Here is a 19,185-nt window from a genome sequence, read left to right as displayed (position 1 = left end):
AAGCGGAGCAGATTCCCCTTACAGATGAGAGCCCCGCCGACAGCCTCGACACACTCTTGTTTATCTGCTGAGTCTGTCACGGCGTGTCCGAGCGGCTCTGCCGAGAATTTCGGGATGGGTTGGATCAGACCATTCAGGTCCGCGCGTGTCTGCGTGGTTGCGTGCACAGCCTCTGTCCCCCTGCCTCTCCTCCAATCCAGAGTCATTTAAAAAGTCAACCTGCCAAAGTTTGACCTTTCTTTGCTCTGCAACTGGAGTTTCTCCAAAGGCATATAAAGAATAGCAAGTCCTGCTTCACTGTCTTCTGCTTTGGGGTAGAAAAGTGCTGTAAAATGGAGATCCATCAGCCAAGTATTTTTTGTAAATAAAGCTTAAGGCTTATGAAGCTGCAAGGGGTTCTATTTTAATATTTTCCTGTTCTTTTGATATTTTCCTTTTTATATTGTGCGTCAGCGGTCTTCTGCTCCTAGACATAAAACTCTCAGCTCCTGCTAGTATCTTCATGATGCATACTGTAAAACATGCACAAACTATATACTAGTACTAAGGGGAGAGAGAGTACTCTACAAGAGAATATTTTACTTCAGGGATTGTTTTTATAGAGGGAAGGGCTAGTGCTGGGGTTTTAGTCTAAGAACCTGTGGAGTCCTGGTGGTGGCAAACTCTTCACCAGTATATGGTGTATGATATTCAAACCATTCAAGAGTTAACATGGTGATTGGGAATTAAATCAAGATACAAAAATAAATGTTTGCATTGAAATAATTTGATAAAAATATTTATGTGTTGCACCGCAAAAAGAGGAGATACATCTATTGTTATGGCTCCCAACCTCCTCAAAATGCTGAAGCCAAGGTGCTTCTCCACCTGCAAAGGTTGCACCCAGCATATTGTCTTCCAATAATCCTTTCATACTAAGTTTCTGTCTACCTACAGTTTTCCAATGAACAAACAAAAAAAATTTAAAAGATTAGTGCCTCCTAACCCCCCAAATCCTAAAACCTCTGAAGGAAAATAATGTAGAGCTACAAACTTAGAATAGGTCTAAGTTAATTTATTAATTTTTTGCAACAAGGCACCACTTCTATGTGTTTCATACTGGATGGAAAATAGTTACTATGTCAAGCTGCTTTTTGTTGTAATGCATGATAACATGATTGTTAATATTTATATACTGATCCTGCCTTTACTTTCACTAAAGTCACTGCACATTTGTACAGGGGGATATCCAAGTTCCAACATATGATGAAACTTTAGGAACTGATATTTTTAGGGCTGGTTATTTGCCACTAGATAGTTTTGAGTCTTTTGGTAAACATTCATGTATAAATAAGGTGATGGATTCAGGATAAATTAGTAAAGGATGTGAAACCCGAAAGTGTGAAACCATGTGAAAGTCTATAACTCTTACCAATATTTTGTGAAGGATTTCTTCAATCTGTTGCAAAATGTATGGAGCCAGTTCACTTGTATTCCTCAGGAGATAATCACTCTCACTGATGCCTGCCTTGTCATTAAGGCAAGTTTTTTTCACATCTTTTCCTTATATGAACTTTACTTCATGACTAGAAGCCTGCCACCAGGTCCTGTTCTTACATTAGCTCAGCATTTGATCAACATGAACTCGGGGCAGAGGGCCATGACAAATTTTGAATATTTCTAAAAACCCTATTTTTGTGTGTGCATGCCCATTGAACTTGGTCTTGAGTCACTTGCCATTTGATGAATGTTTTTGCAATGTGGAAGGCAAACAGGGATAATGACTTTGTGGCGAGATGGCTTAGGAGCTCACATGGGTGATTTCAGCCGTAAATTGTGTGAGTAGCCCATTAGGGCCAACACTTAAAAATGCTGTTTTAACCCACTGTATCAGCTGTGTTACTGACCACCTGCACTTGAGGCCAGCTCCTGCTCTTTCTTTTCTTGCCCTGGAGCTGTGCTGCCATCCTTGTGAAGTGGTACCATTCTGTCTCGTCCTCTCCTCATCTCCAGGGTCTGAACCAGGGTTGTATAAAAAGATCAGTGACACAAACTAAGCTGCAGTGTTCCCCGGCATGCCACTTGCACTGCTCAAAAAGCAGCAGGGAGCTGTGATGCCATACACTGGTGTTCAGCCTAACATAGGTTTTTAGGGGAGGAAAGCAGCAGAGGTGAGAGCTGTATCGTAAGTCTCCTTGTGGGATCTGATTTTGATCCTTCACACTATTCCTAGGTGTTGGCTTGCTTTCCATATGGCTGCTAACTTGCCCATATTCAGGCAATTACCACCCTGGGCGAGCACCTCTTGCTCATAGAGCTCTCTGCTGCCATGCAAAGGGAGATGAGCTCTGCTGTAGGACATCATGTTCTGCAGCCTGGGGGGTTCCTGTAGACTATGGCTGATAAATTTGACTATGCCAGGCCTTAGTAAAGAGAGTGCTGGTGAAGTGTGTGTTTCTGCCTGCATCTGCTCCCAGAACCCCGTTCCCAGGCATCTGTGGAGCTCATGAGGTCGAGTGGCAGCGGTTGGGAAAGGAGCGGGAGCCCAGTGGTGGGGACTTCACACAGGGCAGGCCCAAAACAAGCTCACAGCCTTCCTGACCCCCACATTGCTGCAGGCTTGTTCCCCATCACAGCCCACAGCACAGGGGAGAGGAACTTCTTGGTGCAAACCACTAGCCGTGCTGTTTCTGTACCCCCAGAAACCAGGGGTGGGGAGAGATTCGGGGTAAAGCTCTTCTGCTCCAGTACCAGTCAAGGAATTGACGGTCTGCTTAGACTCATAGACTTGCCTTTCTGCTTTGTTGTAAAGACCATATCTCTGCAGAGGAGCAGCTACATCAGTAGCTTGGTGTCCCATACGGGTTCAGCTGTAGCTGCAGCAACATGTGAGTCAGCCATCTCCCTCTGCATTGGGTGCTGAAAGGAGGCACACGGGCCTGAAGGGAGAGAGAAGGGCACAGCCTTCTCAGAACCCCTCCCTCCAAAACCAGGACGAGATATGGATTTCCTCGCCTGTCTTACACATAGGATGAAAGGCGAACCAGCCCTCTTGGGATGGGAGAAATAAATGGGATCTGGATTGTGAGAAGAAAGAAGGTTGAGGACTTCTAGGTTAGGGAAGGGGTGGGAGCTACATGTCTGGGACTTTCATACCAGTAAAAATACTTTAAAATTTGATAAAATCTTTCAGTTTGTTGTATTCTATTGTTCTGGTATCAAGGATGCGAGTGTGTTCTGAAGGCGTTTGCTAGAGCTGTGACCTCTTTGCTTCCTCCCCTCCCCACTATTGTTTTTTGCCTTAACTGAAGAGGGATGCTTTTTTTAGCCTGGTACGTAAGTGAAGGACTTAACTTTGGTGTGATAGGAGAGGACTGTAGCTTGTTACAGTTCTTTGCCATGCTTCTTTTAACCTGAATTAAAGCTTACGTTAATACACTAATTTTTTTTATAAAATTCTTGTATTCTAATTTATTTGCTGTCCTAGAGACTTGTCTTGCTATCATTTCTGTTAGCTATTTGTGTTTCACGTTAGCTCCTAACACACAGCTAATTTCCTTTTCTTCATTATTTGATGGAGTTAACATCATGCAAAATGCTTTCTATTTTCTAGGGTGGATATATTTTTTCCTCCCTTAAAACTGATTCTCAATATGTTTTGTAGCCAAGAACAGTGGGCTAATCAAATGAAACTATGATAATGAACTTTTTAAAAGAAATTTAGTGTCAACAACACATTACAAGTAGTAAATCAATTGTATTGCAGGTATTTCTCAAGAAGCTTCCAGAAACTTCCACCAAAAAAATTTCAGAGTAAATTGTAAATTTTAGTGATTCCCTTTTTTTTTTTGGTCCAATATGAGATTCCTCTCTTTGTTAGGCACTGCATAAATCTCATCACTGTTAGGCACCAAAAAGTTGAATTAGCCAACATGCTCCCTAAAATTCTGGTAGCTTAGAAAGCACAGACATTTTTTACAATTCTGCTCTCCTATTCAAGGGAAGGTTGGGGGGGGAGTGAGGGGTATGGAGGTGTTTGGCTGTTTCTTTTTTTTTGTCTTTTCAAATTGATTAAGGCATAAGAATGAAATCAAAGAAATTTCCCAAACAGAGCTTTTAAAACTTATTGTCACTGGTAGGCTTGATGAGGAGTATGTCACAGCACTTGTGAGCACTTTTTTTTGCATCTGCAAATGGTTAATTTTTTTCTTTCTTCTTGTTTTCCTTTAAGCTTCAAGAGACAGTCAAAAGGAAGTTAGAAGGCACTCGTTCACCTCTCAATGGAGAACAGCAGAATGGAGTTTGCGATGGGAGCTTTTCTCCAACCAGCAAGCGGACAAGGAAGGACGTGCCAGGCATTGAGGCAATCAACAGCCTGCCCAATAATTTGCCTTTGCCCGCTGTTTCTCCTCTTCACCAGCTTGACATGAAAGCTCCCCTGCCCCTGCAGAACAGCGGAACTCACAGTAGTGGTCTAGAAGACTTGGGTGAAAATGGTGGGCTTTCCGAGATAAAGCTCCCTGTTAATGGCTGCAGTGAGCTAGATGATAGTTTTAACATCCTGCAGAACAAGGAGCTAAAGCAAGAGCCTTTGGATGACTCCAACTGCATAGACACTTCTGAAACGTCTCTTTCGAATCAGAACAAGCTCTTCTCAGACATTAACCTGAACGACCAGGAGTGGCAGGAACTAATAGATGAACTGGCAAACACGGTTCCAGAGGATGATATACAAGATCTGTTCAATGAAGACTTCGAAGAGAAGAAGGAGCCAGAATTTCCCAGGCCTGCCACAGAGACTCAAGAGAGCTCAAGCGTGAAAAGCGACCCATCTCATTCTCCATTTGCTCATGTTCCACTAGGGTCTCCCCAGGTGAGGCCGTCTTCGTCCGGTCCTCCATTTTCCAACGTCTCCACAGCCTCCAGCATAACTTCTGTGTCCAGCGCCCCACCAGCCTCAGTCCCTGCCGGCTCACCAGCAAACTGTGTTGTTCAGTCACCTCAGACTCCCAGCCAGGCCCACACCCCCGGCCAGACGCAGGCGCGCTCTGGAAATGGCTACCTTATGAACCCGGCAGCAGCCACCGTGGCGGGACCGGGGCCTGGGCCGGTGAACATGCCGAGCGCTGACTTGTCTCCAGCTGAGCAGCTCAAGCAGATGGCAGCCCAGCAGCAGCAAAGAGCCAAGCTCATGCAGCAGAAGCAGCAGCAGCAGCAGCATCCAAATCAGCCCTCAAGCTGGTCACCTGTGGGCCCTCCATCTAGTCCCTACGGAGGACCCTTCAGTGCAGACAAACCAAATAGTCCAATGATGTATCCTCAAGCCTTTAACAACCAAAACCCAATAGTGCCTCCTATGGCAAACAATCCCCAGAAGACCACAATTAATAACTACCTCCCTCAAAATCACATGAACATGATCAGTCAGCAGCCAAATAACCTGGTCACAAACTCCTTGAGCAAGCAGCCCAATATGCTTTCTTATGGCAACACCAAACCTCTGACCCATTTCAATGCTGAGCTGAGTCAGAGGATGACCCCACCGATGGCAAATCCCAGCAAGAATGCCATGATGCCGTACATCCAGCAGCAGCAGTCCCAGCAGCCCCAGATGCAGGCTCAGATGGCGCACCTGAGCGAGGAACAGAAACGCATGCTCATCATGAAGCAGAAAGGAATGATGAATCAGCCCATGGCATATGCAGCACTTCCTGCCCTTGGACAGGTAAGCGTGAGTGCACGGTGCATGGGCAACCAAAAAGAGGCTGATACAAAGGCTTAGTGTCTCTTTGTGCAGTCTCCTCCACCCTCCTCCTCTTTTTTCTGGAGAATATGGAATGTCATTGCAGATGCTTCTCGGACTTTTCATGTGGTATTGGAGCTTGATCATATTAAGAAACAACTGAAATGATGTTGCATTATGGTTTGGACCTGTTGTTAATTCACTGAGGTTTTTTTGGTTGTTTTTTTTTTTTTTTTCTGAACTAGCACTCTTTCCCTGTGTTTCTGCTGATGAGTGCTTAGGGCCACTCTGGGAAGTTTTGAGTCAGAAGTCACTCCTTCTTGGAGTGTTTGTTTCACTTTTTCCATAATGTAAGATTTGGTGGTTGTGGATCCCACACCAGTGCATGGCTTAGTTTCCACAGTGTAGTTAGCTTTGTAACAAAAAGACAGACCAGCAGGCCCCTTCTTCTTGGGGTAGAGATGAAGCCAGCTTTAAACAGCGTATCTGGCATTTTGGCTCCAGGAACAAAAGAAGGACATTTTGGGTGCTGAGTGCCTTTGGTTTCCACTGGAAGAAATAAGCACAACTGAATCCTTTTAGTGGTGCTCCAAACATGATGAGATGAGGTGGTTTGTTCTGGCACTTTCAAGCTGTCTTTAGCAACATCAAGTATTTTATTGTTGTGAATCCTTTCATTGTTTGTGAGTCTTTAAGCAAGAGGCTAAAGCCATATTGGCCTGAGTGGCTTGGCATCACTGTCTCACATGTATTCCATGCTTAACCTCTGGAGCAGCAGTTGCCAGGTTTGGGGAACGCTTTGTAATGAGCTAATAACCAGTTTGAATAATGGTTATAGTAATGCCCTGTCATCTCCTGGGTCAGCTGGGTATTCTTAGTTGCACAGCCCCTGTAGAGATCTGCCCACTGGTGTCATAGAAAGGATCAAGAATAAATTTTCTGAATGTTGTTTTGAGAGTTTTCTAATTAATTAAACTTAACAATCAATTCCTCAAATAGGTGATGCCTTCACAGAAGTTATGTGCCACCTAAACATGTCAGGAATTCTGATATAATAGTACACTAATAAAATTATTGGTTGATGGTCTTAGCATAACAGCTTTTCACCAAATTATCTGTTTCCACACCCCCTACAAGGAACATTTCTTTCTGAGCATGGTCTAACTGTGATTCACACTGTAATGCATGTAGAAATACAGCAAAATTTGTCAGTGCTTCAGCTTGTGGAGTTTGGGGATCTACCAACAAGGACGAGTAGGAGCTTTACCAGATCAGAGCCCATCACCTATTATTTTAAATTAATTGCAAAACAAAAAGAAATGTTCATCTGCCTCCTGTTTTTGGTTCAGGGTGTGTGGTGACAGCTCCTTATATTAATTCTGCTTGCCTATTGCATTAGACATAGCTGGTCTAAAACCTCTTCTTTTTGGAAAGGCTTATCTAGAGAAATACTGCAATAATGACATGGAACTCAGACTGTAATCAGAGTTACAGATTTGTCAGGTTGCAATAGAGAGGCAGAGGATGTTTTGTCACAGTGCCTAGTGCTTTATCATCTTTTTCTTTTGTTTTTCTTAAATCTGTTGAACTCAAAGACCCAGCAAACAGTTGACAGGGTGAACTGTCTGTGTGAAAGAGTTAATGGCATCTCCTCCATTTCATAAGTTGAGAAATTCATGTTAATATCTCACTGTAATTCCCAGTATGAATGGGAAGCCAAGGTTTCATATATCTAATCTCACTCAGTTCCTTTTTTTTTAATGTAGGAAAAACTAGGTATTTGGATACAACTAGACATTCTTCCATAAAAAAGTCCAGATATTAAGTCATTTCTGTGTCATATAAAGAAGAAACTTAAGGCAGAGCCGTACTTCATTATATATTATGTGCAATTCACATTTATTGATCCAGTCGAGATGAGGGACTTCTTCCTTTTGTGTAGGCGTAGAAAGGTTCCTTTGCTACTTGTGGAACCCACTTGCCTACACTGAAAGGATTTTGTTTGCTGAGGAAGGTTGAAATAATAGATTTCTAACCATAATGTATTTCTTCCTTCTTTCGCTCTCTGATTCCCTGAAAAGCATTTTTCTCTGGAAAATTGGAAAGCTTATTATTGTAAGATGTGTTTGATGGAACAGATTGTTTTTGCAAAAGTGGTAAAAATGTTATGTTGATATTGTTGAGTTAAACCCAGACTGATGCAGATTATCTGATTCTATTGCTTACTGCAGGATGCTGATGGTCACGTATGAAAAATAAGGAGATTTCACTCTTTATTTTGAAAAACATTTCTGAATGTAAAGTGAATGTATCTTTCTGACAGTTTATAGTTTCTACTTTCATTTTAGTTTTGGGTTTTGATATGGGATTGTAAAAGTGTGTGTTAAACTATCATGCTGATTTAACAAATGACATGTGAGGGGGAAAAAAGAATCTACCTATTGCATCTCATGGTTAACAGTGACCATATATTTCTGTCAAGTTGTTCTTACAAGGGCATATTTGAGAACCAAAAGCTGATTTAGGGAACATCAGATGCGTACGCAAACACCTTGTCTTATTTTCAGTGTACTGCTGTAAAATTTAGATATAGCTTAGCTTCATGCACGTGGACAGACACTAATTAAACCCATTCCCGTTTGTGCCTGAGGTTGTAATAGGCAGCATTTTTACGTGAACTCATTGCTTCAGTTGTTGAGTGTGTTTTAGCCAGACACACCACTTTTTCAGTCCAGCTGGGACCTTGCAAATGCTCTGTGGAGGTCAGCTGTCCGTGACTGTCCTATTAAAGTGCCAGTGCTGGTGCTCTGGGCTTGTGTCTTGGGCATGCTGAGCATCACTGCATACTCCTGTGAAGAGAGGTGAGCAGCGAGAGAGGAAGCCTTTCAGCTCAATATATCCGTGAGTGGTTGGACAGGCAGAGTGCTAAATTAGCAGCTTAGCCAGCAGAACTAGTATCCAACAGAAGTAGGATTTCTCTAAAGGCTCTCTGCACTGTCGGTGTTGAAACTCTTCCTGTCAGATGTGTTAGTTCTTTGCGTAGATCCAGGGCTGGTACTGGCACTGCAATTGTAGCCCTCAACAGCTATTGCTGAACGATCCATATACCCTGAACCATTATGTCCTATGTCTTATTCTATAGCTTGTTTCTCTTCAGTGAGCACAGGATGGGGTATTTTTCCACAAAGCAGATACTGGTTTGGATTTTTGCATCGGGGATTTTTCCAGGGGTGGCAGTTCAAGGTAATTCTGATGGTTTTTTGTGAACTGAGTATTAAAACTGTGGTCAGATCCAGACCCATCTATATCCATCAAAAGCCATGGTAGATCCTGACCCATCTACCTTCAGCAAGGCTCTGTGAGTGTTCCCTCATGCCTGACTGTTTTCCACTTGGTCAGGCTTGTATTTAGAAATCCCTGCTCTTTGCCTTGTCCCAATACCCTGATCTGCCCTAAACCCAGTTGTTAGTCTGGGACTTTGTTGCAGGTGTTGCCCTTTAGCCTCTTGCTTTTTCTGGGTGTTTCTTTCATTCTTGCTTAGCTGTGGCTTACAGGCTAAAACAGCAAGTAGATTTTCACGGGGCTGGTAACTTGTTAGGTATTTGAGGGATAGAGGTCCTCTGCTCTTCTAGTTCTCATGCACCAAGATGCAACAAGGACTTCATTATGTGATTTAAGAAATTAAAGCAAGCAGGCCTGAACCAAGCTCCTTCTCTCAAAAATTAGAGCGCTCTTTAACCTAAAATGTTCTATTCAGTTTTTGAGGTGTATGTAAGGTTTTATGGGATGCACTCCTTTCCTTCTTTCTTTAAACCAAAGAGTAATTTCAAATTGAGGAAAAGTGAAAACATATTCTTTGGGAAATTTCAGATTAATTGTACCTTTTCTAGGTTCCAGCTGTTCAATATGCATGCATAATGGTAAGAGAAAAAAAGCGGCCCAATGGAATAGATATTGAATGGCTGAGACAGAATTTGATGTTTGGAGCCAAGTGTGCGAGTAATTAGAGTTCAAAACAAAACAGAATTCTCTGTGGGTGTAAGAAAATAAAACTCTTTGCCTGCATGGGACTGTGAGGATGCTGCAATTATAGTTCCTACTGAAACCACTAGTTATGTTGTTTGAAATCGAAGGGATGTGAATGAAGGGGAGAAATGATACCATCCTGCAAGAATATCTTCACTTTTTTTTTCCTGTCTTTTGTTTTAATCTTACAAATTCAAGGTGCGTCATCTGCTCAGTCTGGTTTTGCTTGACAAAGATAAAGGGAGATCTGTGTCCAGAAAACATTTTTTAAACATAATCGTCATTGTCTTTTCAAAGTGAAAAGGTGTGTCTGTCTCTGGAACTGTAAAAGAGATTTTACACTTTTTTTGAAGGTTATCTTTGGGATAGTGAGAAAAAGAGATCATTGATGTTCTGCGATTTGGCCTTTTTTAAAAGCCTACCTGAAAGTAAAGAAGAAAGGCTACAGATTTGTATTCACTGCATGAAAGTGTGGCAGAGTCACAATTGTCTTACCAGATTTTAGGGGAGACAGGCTGGAACGGAAATAATGACAGAGATAGTGAGGATCACTTGCTGAACAGCCCACAGAGCTGTAGAGGACACCTGTCTGTTCTATGTTTGACTTGTAGACACTGTTTTCCACAAGATGTAGTGCCTTCCTTTTACAAACATCAAAATTTGCTCCCTGGAAATCAGTCTCCCATAGACTTTTAAGGACAAGCAGGTTAACAGAATGTGTTCAGATGGATTCTGACCATCTCACCAGGCAATCTGTAAACAGTAGCCTGGCCTTCTTACCATTCCTGCTATCATCTGCCCATTGTGTTGAGAAGAGGCCATGTTAGCATAAATCACTAGAAACAAATGTTGGACAGCACTGGGCTAAGGTCAGATCTCCATGGCATAATCCTAAATCCAAATCCATGGCTTAATCTTAAAAACAATTTTGTTGGTATTTCCTCATTTTGTGACCTGTGGTTCTGTACTTATTAATCTAATACAAACTTTGTTCATTTCATATGGTAAGGTTTTTCTTCAATACCAATTTTTTTCTCTAGTCTAAACCTTGCAAAATTGAAGTATAAGAGCACTGCTCCCATGCCCCAACCAAACTAATCATCCTATCATAAGGAAACAGGAATAGGCTGCCAGGGAAGTGATTGATTCACCACCCCTGGTGGTATTTTAAAAGATGTTTAGATGTGGCACTTAGGGACATGGTTTAACAGTGTACTCAGCAGTGTTGGATTATAGGCTCTTGGAGATATTTTCCAGTCTAAATGACTCTATGATTCTATGGAAACCATGCACAGATGTCTTTGGTGAAGTCTGCTTTCCTGAAAGTGTGCTGACCAGTATTCCCTGTTACATCCTCTGAGTCATCAGAGCTGAAACTAGTTGTTCCATTGTTTTGCTGGAGACTATGTCAGAATAATGGGTCTTTTCCTCTTTAAATAACACTGTTGTAGTGGTAAATCTTTGGTTCATAGAAACTTCTGCACTTGTTCAAGATTCATTAGAATACATTGTGTGATTTTCTTCTTTTCTAGTTTCTCAAAGACCCATAGGGTGAGTTATTCGCTTCTGTAAAGAAAATGCACTACATTACTTTTAAAAGCAGATAATTTGTATTACTGACTGCACAAAGTGTATACTAGATGTCCCCTATTTTACTTTTTTTTTAAACACTTTTCCTTCCTACATCATCTCAATTGCTACACAAAGAGCAGTTTGTCCTGTTATTTAGTGAGGCCCGATAGTTTGATAATTCAATGTGTGCCAATCAACTCTCCTTCAGTTTTATTTGTTATGACTCCAGTTGTGATGCACTGTGATTTTGAAATGCCTATGGCCAGTAGCAGCGTATTTTTGTATAAAGTGCTACCCTTTCCTGGTGTGGGGTTTTTCAGGGGTATCTTTCCAGTCTCGTGACCCATTCCAGCCTACTTTCAGCAATACCAACCATAACCCATTTCTTATTGTCCAAGAGCCTTTCTAACTCTTCATGTTCATTGTATATGCTCCTACCATTAATATACAGATGGTGTAAAGCTGTGTTCCTTCCACCCACTTCAGTGGCTGGGTAAGCTGACGACAGCATTGCTGAACATACTGGGATGTTCCCACCATGCTCTCCCCAATGCTGTGCACTTCCGTGGGCTGGTGTGCTGCCCTCTGAGCATCAGCATAACCAATTTAGCACAAAAAGGCTGATGCTTTCAGCACTAGACAGTGACTGAAAGATCCACATAGCCTTTTCTTCTTATAACAGTGTTCTAATGTTCCCTGGAAAATCAAAAGTCCTCCTTTCTGTCCTACTTCCTCCACCCGGGTGGTCACCCCCCTGAATCAGCATATTCACTGTGGGAAAGCTACAGGACAAACCCAGTCACCCACTGACACCTCTACGCTTTGTGGATCTGGAAAAGTGTTTATTGCAAACTAGTACCTGTCGTATTTTGATGTAGACAGTGAGTTCAGCTTGTGAGCTGGACACTGTTATCCTCCATTTTTATTTTGATAGAAGACTTAATCCAGAGACAAAGAGTAAGGTTCCCATCCTCGGGAGCACTTTGCCTATTTACCCTCTAGTGCCTCACTACTGGATGCCAGATCTTGCAGGGTGCTTATCTGAGAATTTTGGTGTGACTTGGTCTGATCTCTTTCTCTCCAATCTGTGATCTTGCATGGTCCAGCCATGATGCAGTTTAAATCATAGCTTGTACTTAGATAATAGTTGAGAGTTTTAAATGTTTCCCTGTGTAAATTCTTCAAGTCCATGACTGTCCTTAACTTTACCTTTTTCTGGAGTGTAGACATTTGGAGTACTTCTTGCCCCTATATTCATTTTCCTTCCATAATTCCCAAGTTTGCCAGTTTGCTTCTCAGCATATCAAAAATATTAATCTGACCTTAACTTTACTGGAATCTATATTCCTATGTTTAAATTCATGAATATATAAGTCTGAATGTCTTAAATGTCAACTCATGCCCCATAACACTGGTGGTCGGAAAAACTCAGAAATTCTAAAATTGCTTTGAAATCATGAGCTCATAAAATTAATACATGTTGGGGGCCGTGCTGGTAGTTATCTTCCTGTTTTCTGAACTGCTAGATTCTTGGTTTCCAGCTATTCTTTATCCATCTGGGACAGGAGTTTGCTTTTTAAAGTAAGGCTTTGATTCTCTCTTACCCCGTCGACTCTAGAATATGAAAGTGAAGGGAAAACATGTAAAATTATAAATCTTACAATGGCATAACAAATTGGTGTAATACTGGGATTTTCCTTACCCCATTTCAGTCTCATTCTGTTCTTATGGCACCCAGCTGCACCATTAGGGTTATGGTGCAACTCCAAACCTCTTACTTGGAAGCTTCTCTTTGGTTGTGCTTGTATTTCTAAGATGTCACATAGTCCTTTTAGAACAGACACATCAGAAAAACAAATGACACTGTTCCCAAATTACTATCTGTACTGAATACACAGGTGAAGTAATAGCTCAATGTATATCAAAATTCCTTCATTTGCCACCAACAAGGAGGTTGTGTGTGCGGTGGATTTACTACACTTTGCTGTTCACAGCAGTGATAAAATCAGCAGGAGCTCCTGACCAGATTTAACAGTACAGATCCAGGGCCAGGGAGATCTCTACTTCATCTGTCTTTCAGAGGCACAAGGAAGATCTCTTCTTCCTTCTCTTCCAGATCTCATGCTGACCACACTGAGGTTGGTAGTCAGCTTTCCTTTGCCAGTAATGGGAGTCAAGCAAGCCTTGAAACTAATTTTGGAAGAGAAGAGGCTTGGCTAGAAAGGCTGGGGAAGGCTTTGCAGCCATCCACCCAGTTCCCGTGGCACAGGTAGTTCTGCAGAGGATACCCTCTGAGTCAGCTGACAGTAAGAACCAGCAGATAGGTGTTGTGCACATCTGCTGTGAGCAAGGAGGGGGCTTTTCACAGCAGCATTCTGCTTGTGCTTACTATGTGATTTGGATCCGAGCACAGATCTACCACATTTCCACAGAATAACCATTTAAAGTGGGGGGTTTTCCTTATAATTTTTAAAGATCCAAATATAAATAAATGATTAGTCTTCATCAGGCATATAGCAATGCACTTTTGATTATTGAGAGTTGGACCCTTACTGCTCACTGTGCTGATTGTAAGAGATGAACCAAACTGCCTCCTTTCAGGTTGCATTTCCAACCTCAGCAGCATTTCTAAGCCTCAGTGTCATTTCATGTATTGCCACAGACGTTAGATTTAAAATTGCCTTTTGACTATTCTGTTCTGCAGGGAACAAACTGTTAGCAAATCCCTTTGCTAGGAAAGCCTCTTCTGGGTAGTCAGGGAGTTTATTCTCCAGTTTAAGAGTAGTCTCATTGTCTTTTCCACCCTTTGTAAAGAGAACAGGAGATGGATTAAAAATTAACTCTTTCCATCACTTTTTCAACCTCCCTACCAAAGCAGGGGCTTATAGAAGCTGAGATTTAATTCCAAGCAAACCTGTGAGGTTTTTTTTTTTCAGCAGTATTTCAGGAAGAGTTTCATTTTACATATAGAAATATTCTGGCAACAAGAATTATTCTCAAAGAAGCAGCACCCTCCCCCTGTGCTCCCTTTACTGTGGGAAGGATGGAATATCTTTGCTGTTTAACTCAGTTAAGTAGGTTTCGTGCAGTTTCTGCTCCACGGTGATCACCCAGCCTGCTCTGCCATGGACCCCCTTTCCTTTCCCTGCGTTCTCCGTCTGCTTTGATTTCTCTCTGTTAAGGAGCTTGCAGCAGAAAACTGCCTATCAAATAATCAGTCAATAAGGGTAAAGGTTATAGGGTATCCTCTAATTAAAAATACTATTTTGAACTAGTAATAGATTGTGATTATCTTAAAAGTAAGCTCCATCCTGTTCTTCCCTTTATTTTTCCTCAATCTTCTTTTTTATTTTTTTTTTCTGTGCCGGGTAGGTGACTCCTTCCCTGCCCATAGTTCAGTACTCAGGTAAACAGAAGAAGAGACACCATCAGGAGGGTAAATTATGAAAAGTCAGCATGGAGTCCTCCTTCCCACAGAGGGTTGTTTGCTGACTCCCCATGCTGTATGCATCCTCTTTCACTGTCTTCTGCACCATCTCCTCTTTCCTGTTTGCAGGCTAGATGGGAATGGCACTGGCTTTTGGCGGGGGCAGGCCAGAAGGGCTGCCACGTTTCCAAGGCTGAGCTTTAGTGCAGGTAGAGAGCCAACCCGGGCAAACTGCTGGGTTCCCATCTCACTGTACCCACCACCAGTTACCAGTAATGCGGAAATTAGTTCCTTTGCAAGTGGGAGAATACATGGCAGTCCTTTCCAGCTGCTCCTGGAGGCAGTCCTGTACATCTGATCAAGCTGATTAAAAAAAAAAAAGTTACAAGGGAAGAAAATCTTAGTATTTCTGCTGTGGTGGGGCTTTATGCAGGGTGTTGGAGCCACATGTCAGAAAAGGTAGTGCCCACCTAAGAGGTCTTGAAGCTAAGTAAAGGTTACACACAGTGATAGCTTCCTTTTGGGTAGCACCATGAAGAGCTCAATAAAATCAGAAAAGCCACAACTGGAGTTGTCCACGTCTGTGCTACTCTGGAAGGTGCAAGAAATGGCAGAAGAGAAAGAAGGACGCAGAGAGAAACTGAAGTATATAGACATCTTGTGTGAGACTGAGCACTGCCAGAAAGAGAAAATCCCCTGCTCTTTTGTAATCCCTGTGTTCTTTAAATGTTTTCCCTCTACTCCCCTCCCCCCAGCATTTCGGTGGCACTGAAAGAGGCTGCTTGTTTATCCCAAGAGCATGAATACAGCTCAGCTCTTTTCCTTGAGGAGAACATCATTAAGTACTGACTGATGTTCCAAATAGGAACTTAGACAAAGTAAGGCTCATATTTTCAGAGGAAAAGTAATAGTCCCATTTTTAGGGGCTCATTTGCACTCAACTTTGTTTACTGTAGTTCATGGCTGTAGCTCAGGAGTGTTCTGAACTTGTGAGCTGACAACATCACTGTGTTTTGTGAAGTTAGGTGTGGAGCCCAACAGCCCTTTTTAAACTTGTGTGTACATATTCCTTTGTGGCTAATATAGCTTTTTGGACATATATTACCAGGAGCTTTTCTGTCCCTTCTCTAAAGCAGTGTGACTTAGAGCCTGCTTCTGAGCCATCAGCAAAGGGCTTGGCCACCCGATCCAAGAGCAACACTGCAATGCCAGGACCAGTGTCAGCATGTGTTCTAAGCCTTGAGCTCATCTTCTGCTTTCTGTGCCTCTGCCTAACTTCTGTCAGTACAAAAGTGTGCTCTCTGATGATCATTCTATGCTCCCTGGATGGCTAGGATGTTCCAGCTCAACATAGAGGTGTGCCTTCCACTTCTGAATTCCTGTTTTGTTTTGGTTTTTATTTTATCTACATGGATCCTAATTCTAGTGCTTTCCAAAGCCTAGTGCTACCTAGAAGCATGTTACTGGCATGTATGTTCCCTCAGAAAGATTTCCTAATGTCTGCAATATCCATGGCAGGCACACTTAATACCTCTTGAAAGACTGTCCCAGTAAGTGGTTAAGTGCAGATTTGGAGTCCTGCATTCAGGAGGTTCTGCCAAATCCCAGCTGATGCATCTAATTTGCTAAAGAATGTGGCTCCTGCTCTCTCAGCAAAGATTTCATTCCTCATGGGCAGTGGGAAACTTGCCCTCTTTATGTTAATGTTCACCAGCTTAGTGTTGCCTGAGACAGCCAAGTTTGTTACTAAGGAGAGAAACCGGTCTGTTGGTCCCTGTGTTCTTTGTTCTCATGTAGTGGGTGCATACATGTATTCTGAAGTCCTCCCACCCCGTATTTAGTCCCTTTTTCATGTGTATGAGGGATATTTTGCCTGCATTAGCCTGCAAGCATATCTTACACATTGGGAGGAAACCATCCATTCTGTATCAACACATTTTCCAAACAGGTGGCTTCCTCATTTACACCCAGTTGGAGCTTGTTATCAGCTCTTCCTCTATGGTAAGAGTGGAAGCTGTCTAGGGAGGGTTAAGTGTCTCTTAAGAAAGCAAGCCCAAGTTCAGCAGCACTGTCACAAAATCATGTTTTAATGTTTTCTCTATCTCCTTTTCACTTCTGTTTCACGCTTTGTGCAATATTAAAGTCAATTCCTCACTCCAGAAGCTCTGTCTTTCACTGCTCCTGTTAGCACCCTTCTGTAGAATCTTTTCTGCCAGGTATCTCACTGCTAGCTAAAAATCACCTGTTTCAAAAGACAGGTAAACCTATAAGATGTCTTTTGTTTCCTTATGCTATTTGGAGAAACTGAGGGAAAGACAATGTCTTTAAAAAAAACAGGAAGGAAAATAATTTTAAAGGATCTACCTAGACAGAGTTTGAGGTCTGTCCTGAGAAGATGACTCCTCCTTTTCTGACCTGACGTTCCTTGTAGGCTTGAGACTTAACATTCTCAAAAGAATCTGCATTTTAAATTAATTTTTGTACATGGTATTGCCTAGAGGAAGCAAGGTTCCTGAGACTGCCCAACATGCACTTTCCAGGGAATTATTTTTCCAGTGTGTACTTCTTTCCCTCTGAATCCAGCAGGTTAGGAGGGGATTTTTTTGTGTGTGGGTTTTTTCTGGGGGTTGTTTTGATTTGGTTTTGGTTTTTGGTTTTGGGGGGTGTGTGTGTTTTGTTTTTCATTGTTGTTGTTTTGTTTGTTTGTTTGTTTTATTGTTATTGTTGTTTTTAATCTGTTCTACATTATTTGTCTGTTCCTTTTCTCTCCCCCTCTACTCCAGGAGCTGTTTTTCTTTCTCTCCCTCTAGGTTCCCTGCTCAAGTTTACCCTTTGTTTCCCCTCACCCAGTTTTTATTTCTCTGCCTCCCCCCCCATCCATTTAATAGCACACGACCTTTTTTTTGGTATTGTCCCAGTGCACAGGAAATTACTGTAGACACCATGGATTTCTGTGGTCTGTGTCCCTCCAGCAGATGGAAATAGTATGAAATATTTGTTGTCATATTAAATGGTTTTTTAGCCAGTCGTGAGACTGACAAAGGACTGGAGTATCTTAACTATAATCTCACTAATGTGCTGGCACTATCCATGTGATAAATTTGGCCACTCCACCTGCAGTTCTGCCCGCTAATCCATCTCAACCAAGACTTGAACGTTCCAAACTGTGGAACAGCATCACTGGATCAAGATTGTTTGTAGTGTGCCCTTATCACAGATAACTAAAAGAAAACAAAACCATAGGGCTTTTCTAATGTTAAGTAGCCAGTGACATGTTGTTTCATACACTTTGAGGATTTGTCTCTGGCAGGAGAAGGCAGTAAATTAGGGTTACAAACCCTTGCAGTCTTACAGATGGGAAAGCAATTTTAAGTGATTTTTCTGGGAAAGTATCTTTTAAGCTTATGTTACCCCTTCACGTAATGTAAAACTGGTCTCGTCACTTGAAGACATCTTCACTGTTCCCACAGAGACATGCATAGAACAGAAATATTTGAAGCCTTTAAAAAATATTCTGGAATAGTTACTATATACGTCACGAACTACACAATGCACATGGATTAATAGTAAAATTTAATGTATGTGATCACTCTGAGGCAGTGTTTACCTCATTCATCTCACTACATGGGGGTTGCTAGCCCAGTATCAAGGAGAAGCTTCTCTGTGGTTTTGAGAGGTACCAGTGGTTCACGACACACGTGCTCACATCCCCCAGCCTTACTCTACACAGTAGAAGAGAACATGGTGAGGAAGCTCTGTGAGACAGCACCAAAAACTTTGTGTGTCTGAAGCAGGGTATCAGTTGGAGATGTCAGACATTTCACACCATGACACAAGAGAAGTCACCTGCTGTGCCACTGTAGAAATTTCCCTTTGCATTTGCCCAGTTCCTGCACCTGGTTTGCAAACAGTGCTGGGATTACATCCTCAGTCCTTTCCAAGATGTGGATAGGAACAAAAGCTGCCAGCAAAAAAAATAATCCTTGACTCTGGTTACATAAAGGGTGAGCTGTTTTCCAAGGGGCCTGCTGGAAGGGACACAGGTGTCACCTGCAGGCACACTTGCAGGGAGCCTGCTTTGGCTGGGGAAGGCCAGAGTGTCAGATGCATTGCATGCCTAGGATTTTTGTGCTAATGGAGCAGTGGAAAAGGCTCCAGTCTGGCAACTGGGAGGGGGGAAAGCATGGGTACCAGTGTAGCCCTTCAGGAGAAAGCAGTTTGTGGAAAGAGTGGGCCCCTAAACTCTCCCGCCTTGGAGGAAAAGCTGCACTGCTCACACCGTGCACGTGTGTGTGCATTGCTGTCAGCAGGATGTTTCCCACTGCAGCTGGGCAGGAAAAACTGAACAAAGACCAGCAGAACCCAAACCTCTTATGCCTTATTGTCAACTCACCTGTCTGGAGCATCCTGCTTGCCTGCTCTGCTTCCCAAGCCACTT

The 19,185-nt window shown here is 42.4% G+C and overlaps 1 protein-coding gene across 2 annotated transcripts in view; it reads left to right on the top strand.

The window, feature by feature from the left end:
• MAML3 (mastermind like transcriptional coactivator 3) overlaps positions 1-19,185 on the top strand; it is a 239,200-nt gene that overhangs the window by 147,484 nt on the left and 72,531 nt on the right. For both annotated transcript variants that reach the window (XM_051768038.1, XM_051768037.1), the window contains exon 2: positions 4,211-5,704. In XM_051768038.1, coding sequence (XP_051623998.1) covers positions 4,211-5,704 — 1,494 coding nt within the window. The remainder of the gene's footprint in view (positions 1-4,210; positions 5,705-19,185) is intronic.

This window comes from Manacus candei, unplaced genomic scaffold, assembly GCF_025592945.1.
Source record: "Manacus candei isolate 608988 ecotype Guabito, Panama unplaced genomic scaffold, ASM2559294v1 h1tg000092l, whole genome shotgun sequence".
In the NCBI taxonomy this organism is placed as follows: Eukaryota; Metazoa; Chordata; class Aves; order Passeriformes; family Pipridae; genus Manacus; species Manacus candei.
The sequence above is the reverse complement of the archived record's forward strand: the minus strand, read 5'-3'. Positions and strand labels throughout refer to the sequence as shown.